We start from the raw sequence: 6,942 nt of genomic DNA on the forward strand, positions 1-6,942 counted from the left end.
TCAATTGTAAATCATTTTGGAGAGGGATAAAATCAAATGTTTTAGTGGTGGGATTMGTCTCTCTGTGTTTAGAGGCTTCAAAGCTGAACATGCCCCGATCCCAGGGGAAGGACAGTGATGAGTCCCCTGGGTTTTCTTGGGCAGGTCCCAGAGGGCAGAGGAAACATCCCCTGGAGATGTTCCACGTCTGGAGGGAGGAATAAGGGGATTTCAAGAGGTCTCCTTCCCGCAGTCCTGAGGGAATTTGGTGGCATTGAGTGGAGCAAGACCAGGCTGAGCCGCCGTGTGTCAGACATCAGAGAATCCAAAGAGGGGCCCCCTCAGCCAGCTGAGCACAGCTCATCGCTTCTGGAGGCTCCTATAGAATCCCAAAACAGCCCCTCCGCATATTGGGAAGGGATTCCAGTCCCCCATCAACCCCCAAAGAGCCTTTGGCACACTGACCTTCACTGTCCACCGCTGCCACCAGTGCCGAGGGACACACGGGGGGTGATGATCCCTCCCAGAACCCCCTTTCCAGCTGAGAAGAGCAGATGGAGCCCATCAGCCGGGCGGTTTTCCCAGGTTCATCCCGGCTTTGACAGCCCCGGGAGCCCCCCTGGGCCAAGCGCTGCCCTGCCCGGTAGCCAGCGGTGCAGTTCGCCTGGMAGRCACTGGATGGGGCTACGAAACCAAATACGGGCACAGCTGGCACGGCCCGGGGGCAGAACGGCCTCTGCCAGATGTTTTGGGGTCTTTTTTCGGGGGTGCCAGGCTGGCGGTGCCACAGCCGCGGTGCCATCAACCCCGGACACCGAGCGAGGCTTGGCAGATCCTGGGCAAAGCTCAGGATCTCTCACCTCCCTTCACCTCCCAAAGTTTTATCATATTCTGGGTGTGGTGATGGGGAGGGACAGCGGGAGCTGCTGCCTCGCAAAGCGCCGGGGAGGTTTTCTGCTGCAGCTGCAGGGTGAGGTGACCTCCCTGCCTCCCACCCCGCTCTTTAGGGATYTGGGACACGGGCATGGGTGGCAGRGCAAGAGGGAATGGCTTCAYTKTGMAGAGGGCAGTTYGCCTGGCAGGCACTGGATGGGGTTACAGAACCAGTTATGGGCACAGCTGGCACTGCCTGGGGCAGAACAGCCTCTGCCAGATGTTTTTGGGTCCCTCCCTGTCACACCCACGCAGGATGCCAGGCCTGGCACCCGTGGCTGTTTTCCTGTTCATGAACGGGGGCGTGGGAGGCATCTGCTTGAGGGAAGAGAAAACAGAATCTGTAAAATCCAACTCCCCATTGGATTGAGTTTTACAGCACTGGCGTCCTCTAATGGGTAAAAAGACATCTCTTATCATGGCAGAGCTCTTTGGGGTTTCTACCCAGGTGTGGCTGATGCAGGAGTTGGAGGAAGGAGGGATCTGGGCTCCATTTGGCAGCTTAGAAAGTGAATTAGGATCAAAATAATTATTGAAACTGTCAGCAGCAGCATTGGAACAAAGTTTTATATGCTGAACCCTCCAGACTGTTTTCTTGAGGTCACAGGGGTCACTTGAGGTCACAGRGGTCACTYRAGGTCACAGGGGTCACTCAAGGTCACTGCAGTCCCCAATAATTGGTCCAGGGGTCAAATGAGGACACGGGGGTTAATTATTGTGAGCCTGGGCCAAATGAGAAGGGGCACTTTGGTGTAAAGGGTCAGACAGTGCCAGCCCTGCCCAGGGACACCCAARGCCTCAGGGTCACCCCATGGCCTGCAGTGTCACCCATCATTTACCCTCTGTCCTGTCAGGGGAGTGACAGGGGTAATTAGCTTTATAGCTATTTATTATTAATTACTAGTATTAGTTTATTTTATTAGTGTTTATTATTCTCTCCTGTAAGCATTAGCATTTATAGTATTGCTATTAGCTATTAACACCATTATCAATAAATTTTACTGTTGGGATCTATTAAATTCTATTTATAGTATTGTCTTTTAGGATGCTGTAATGTAATCAGCTCTTACAACCCAACTATGATTATTTGTCAGAATAAATGACAGATTTATTACTATTGGTATTTATTAGTGTATTCTTAGCTGCCACRGGAGCATAAATGTGTCCTGTTGGAACCTGCATGGGATTGTGGAACGTCCTTCCCAACCTTTTATTTGTGGGATCAAACTTCAGCTTTGAATCCGTATTTAATTTTCATATGGGTACAAAAAAAACCTTGTAAATATTGGACAAAAAAAAAAAAAAATAAACCCTTTGAGCAGTGTTGGCTCCCAAAATCATCCCAGGGAGCACAAAAACACAGCCTGGCTCCTCCAGCTCCACCATCCCAATGTTCCTCTTATTCTGTTCCTCGTTCCTTGAGAGGAGGGACCGTCCCCAGCCGGCTCCAACCTCCTGTAAGGTGGACAGAGAGCGAGAAGATCTCTCTAAAAATCACCCCAGCTCTGCAGGAATTTCCCCCCAGAACAGGCAGGAAGCCCCTGGTTTGCAGCCCAGAGCTGCACAGAGCCTGGTGAACCCCCCAAACCCGGATTTTCACCCCGATATCAGCGAGCCAGCAAATCTTTGAGTTCCCTTCCAACCCAAACCACTCCAGGATCCTTTGCCAGCTCCATCAGTGGGATTTTCCCAAGTTTTGTCCCCAAACCAAGGGAGGACGGGCAGATCCAGCCCCAAAGCAGAGCCTGAGCGCAGCGAGAGGCGCAGCCCCGCATTGCAGATCCTGCTGCGGGTAAGGGCCAGCCCCAAATTCCCGGGAAGCTGCTGCCAAACCTTCCAGCAGGGCTCTCAAAGCAGCCGGACCGCCTCGGCTCCAGCTGGCCGAACACGCTGGCAGCAGCGGAGAGCGAGGAAAAGCCTCTCCTATCAAAAAAAAAAAAAAAAAAAAAAAAAAAAAAAAAAAAAAAAAAAAAAAAAAAAAAAGGAAGGGAGAAGTGTCCATAAATCCTGAGCCAGTTACTGATGGAGAGGACTCCCCTCCTCCTGCTCCGCACGCTGCGGCACAAATTACGGCCCCGACTTCAGCGATGAACATCTGAAAAGGCTGTGACAGATGAGAGCGGCGATGATTTACCAGCCATAAATCCCGCCAGCKTAGAGGTGTTTTTACAACCAAGCCCATCTTGAATCCCCTCTGTTATGAATACTTATCACTCCCAGACACTGCCACAATGGAAAGATTTTGAACGGCTTTAATAGAGACGCAATAAAAGCCCCCGAGGCGGGCGAGCGGGCGCGCTTTGATCCCTCCCGAGGGAGGGACAGGGGCTGAGAGCTGCTCGCTGTGCTCGGGGCTTGGAGGAGCAGAGCTGGGCTGACCCTGGCTTTAATGGATGGATGGCATCGGCTCAGGGCTGGATCAGCTTTCCTAAAGCTGCTGCACGGTGTAATTAACACGGCAGGAAAGGGGACAGGGGACAGGGGACAGGGGACAGAGGACAGGGGACAGGGGACAGGCTGTGACATCCAGCACCTCTGCCGGGGATTCCTCCTGCAATTCCCACATCACGCCTGCAGAGATTTAAACCAAGGTTTGTTGGTGTGTTCAGCTCCCCCTGTGACCCTCCTGGAGGCGGTAATGACTGGTAATCAGTCATTTTTTTTTTTTCTGGTAATGGTAATTTTTTTCTGGTTTTCTTTTTAAGCTGGTAATGACGAAACTGGTTCAACGACTACCGCCCAACGAGCAGGACAGGGACACCTTTCCTTGGCATTTCCCGAGCGGGACAGGGACACCTTTCCTCGGCATTTCCCGAGCGGGACAGGGACACCTTTCCTTGGCATTTCCTGAGCAGGACAGGGACACCTTTCCTCAGTATTTCCCGAGCAGGACCGGGATGTTGTTCCTCGGCATTTCCCGGAGCTCTGGAGATCTCCCAGCTCCAGGATTACCAGCCATGGCTCTCACTCCCTCCCAGGTTAGGATTCAGCAGCCCCAGATCTCATTCCCTCTTCCTAAACTGCCCCTATACCCCCCCAAAATCATTCTAAGTGYCCAGGCAGCAAAAGCAGGAACAGGGAGGCGCCCACTGCAAAGGGCACCCGGAGCTGGGCAAATACCTCCGGAATAAACCCCTCCTTTCCTATGCACACGGACTTATCAGGCACAGSCAGCTGATAAGGAATTCAGCAGATGGAGGGAACAAAAGCGATCCCAGGCTCCTTGTTTTCCACGGCTGAGCAGTTCACATCCAGGGAAAACACCAGATAACACATCTGAGATGGGGCTGATGAGGGGTCAATCCGTGCGGGGTAATTAAAATAAATTAAAATAAAAACAAGGAGCAAGACGAGATCCTTCCTAAGAGAAACGTGGCCACAGACCCCTCCTGTTGGGCTACCAAGAGAGAAACCAGCCCTGCAGGGCAAGGGAATGGTTCAGCTTGGCCACACGAGGACCTGAGGGGAATTTCTGAATCCTGGGTGGAAGATGAACATTCCCAGCCCGTTAACCTAAGGGAACATCTTTTTGTTAATAAGATAATACTGAGTAATTGATTTTTAAATACACTGAAATCAAATGTCCCGAGGCCAGAGCAGGATCCCAGCTCCGCCGTCAGCTYGGTGGCCGCTGGCAGAGAGGGAGAGCACAGGGGAGAAGAAAATAAAAATGAAATCTCCTTCATGTGTTTCTCTGGCTCCGGGGCAAACGCAAATGTCTCTGTAAAAGGCGCAACAATTTTTCTCCATTAAAAAATAGATTATCAAAAGGGAGAGGCTGATGGAGGCACCAGGGACCACTGGGGTCGAACAGGCAGTGTGGAGAAGCATCTGCTTAAAACACAAGACAAGAAAAAAATTGGTTTTTAAGATCATTTATTCCAATCTCTCTYTCTTTCTCTCTCACCCCATCCTTCACACAGCCCCGGTCGAGGAGGGTTTATGGCTATTTTTTATTGGATTTTAATTGTTTTTTATAGAAAAATACACATGCAAATAATATATACTTCAGCGCTGAACCTTTTTTTCTTTTTATGTTGGAAAAAATAATAATAATAATAATAAAGAAATGAAGGAGGATTTGGGAAAGACCTGAGTGGAGACAGAGACAGGGATGCCATGGGGATGGGATGCTCCAGGATGCYGAGGTGCTCATGGGCCAGCACATTTTGTCCCTCAGGAATGTGTTCATTGGGATWTGGGACAATTATCAGCCCCTCACCCCAACAAAAACCCTTCTCCTGTAACTCTGCCCAGGTTTGGGAATGGCCAGGGGAAAACTGAATGCTGGATCCATCCTTCCTACAACACCCAGAACGGAGCCAGGTCCCAACCCCAGCAGCAAGGGAAGCCCAGCTGAGGTAAAAGCATCACTGAGCCAAGAGCTACATGAAAAAAAAAAAATATCCTTTTATGCTATTTCCTATGGGATACAGCACAGGGAAAAAGGRATTGATGGGCTCTTCAAACCTGGACTTGTGCTCCAGGATGAAGTTTTTGGGGTGAGGCTCTGTTGGACCCTTGGCTGTGCAGGGCTGGGGGTTTCTGTCCCTGTGGGCTGCTCCTTGCAGAGGGGAGCAGTGACATCCCCGTGTCCCCAGTGATGTCCCCAGCATGTCCCCACGTCCCCAGCCTCTCTGCAAACACCAGGGTCCAAGGGGATAAAGCAGATCTGCTGCGTGGTGGGAGCTGCCACCCCTGGAGCAGAAGAGGAGATGTCCTTAGGACAGTTTGAGGTTTGATGGATGAGCAGCTGCAGCCAAGAGCTGGGGAAGGAGAGGCCAGAGAGGAGCAGTCCGGGGAAGGAGGACAATTAATCCACTGCCACGGGAAGGCAGGAGGCTTTGGGRAATGTCCCAATCCAGCAGCATCCCCACTCTGACAGGCAGCAGGGACAGGGAGGACGCGTTGTCCCCTCCCCAGCCACGCCGAGCTCCTCTGCCTCCCCTTCCCGCAATCCCGCCCAAGGCCATGGCTTTTTTCCTACTGATCCAGGCTAACGACATGGAGCAAACTGCTCTCCCTTTGCCCYGAGGTACAAACCCACACGGGCAGCACAGGGAAGGTTTCCCCAGGGATGGATTTCCCCCCAGTCCCCAAGGAGCCGCACACCGAGGGTGGCGGCAGCGCTCTCCCAGTGCCAACTCTGCCTCCAGCAAACCCCACATCGCCCATGTCCCCAGGAATGGTGACAGCCCTGTGGACAGCACACAGCCTGACTGAGCTGGATGAGGTCCCTGCCTCCCCTCCTGCATCCCTGGTGCAGCTCCAGCATCAGCGAGGGAAAGGCAGCTTTGGACAGCTCTGGATTCACCACCAGACACCAGCATTTCACCGGGGGGCTGCACACCCAGCGCCTGGGGGCTGCACAGCCACGCTCCTCCTGCTTTCCCCTCGTGTTTTGTATTGATTTTAACCAACAAAAGTCACTTTTGGGACCGTCTACTCCAAAAACAGAGGCGGGAGGGTCTGGCGAGGGCGGGGGCTGTTTGGCTCCTATGTCTACAGGCTGCCCTGGGGCAGCTCTAGAGTTTGGTGGATGGTCATGCAGGTTTTATTGCAGCTCGTGTGTGCGGTTGGTTTTGTCGGTAGCCCAGCTTCAGCCTCAGGTAGCCCCGGAGGTGGGTTCCTCTCCGCTCCCCACCTGCCYGGCCGCCGTCTCTCCGCCGCCACACGCGGCTACTCCGCGGCCATCTGCTCGATGTGGTCACTGAGCAGCTTGTACTGCTCTGGGGAGGAGAGAGAAAAGGGCTCTGGGAGGCTGCTGAACCATCCCAGCCACGCTCCATCCCTGCAGGAACCCGGCAAGGGCGTGCACATCCCCCGGGCTCTCCCCTACCTTCATCCAAATTGCCGATGGTCGCYTGCTTCTTCAGGAAATCGCTGCAGAGCTTCTTGCTGAGGCCGAACGCCAGCATGTTGTGGATGAAGGTGCTGAGGGAGGACAGAGATGCTCTGGGTGAAAAAACGGCCAGGCTGCCCCTTCTTCCCCCAGCATCCTCCTCCTCCTCCCCTCCACAGCTCCTTGTC

The 6,942-nt window shown here is 53.0% G+C and overlaps 1 protein-coding gene across 1 annotated transcript in view; it reads right to left on the reverse strand.

The window, feature by feature from the left end:
• Positions 1-4,779: 4,779 nt before the first annotated feature.
• Positions 4,780-6,942, reverse strand: part of KIAA0513 (KIAA0513 ortholog) — a 22,882-nt gene continuing 20,719 nt past the window's right edge. Inside the window, 2 exon segments of the mRNA XM_057381425.1 lie at positions 4,780-6,641; positions 6,752-6,879. Coding sequence (XP_057237408.1) covers positions 6,592-6,641; positions 6,752-6,879 — 178 coding nt within the window. The 3' untranslated portion in view covers positions 4,780-6,591.

Source organism: Malurus melanocephalus, unplaced genomic scaffold, assembly GCF_030028575.1.
Source record: "Malurus melanocephalus ecotype Western Australia unplaced genomic scaffold, MMel_1.1 scaffold_510, whole genome shotgun sequence".
Classification (NCBI taxonomy): domain Eukaryota; kingdom Metazoa; phylum Chordata; class Aves; order Passeriformes; family Maluridae; genus Malurus; species Malurus melanocephalus.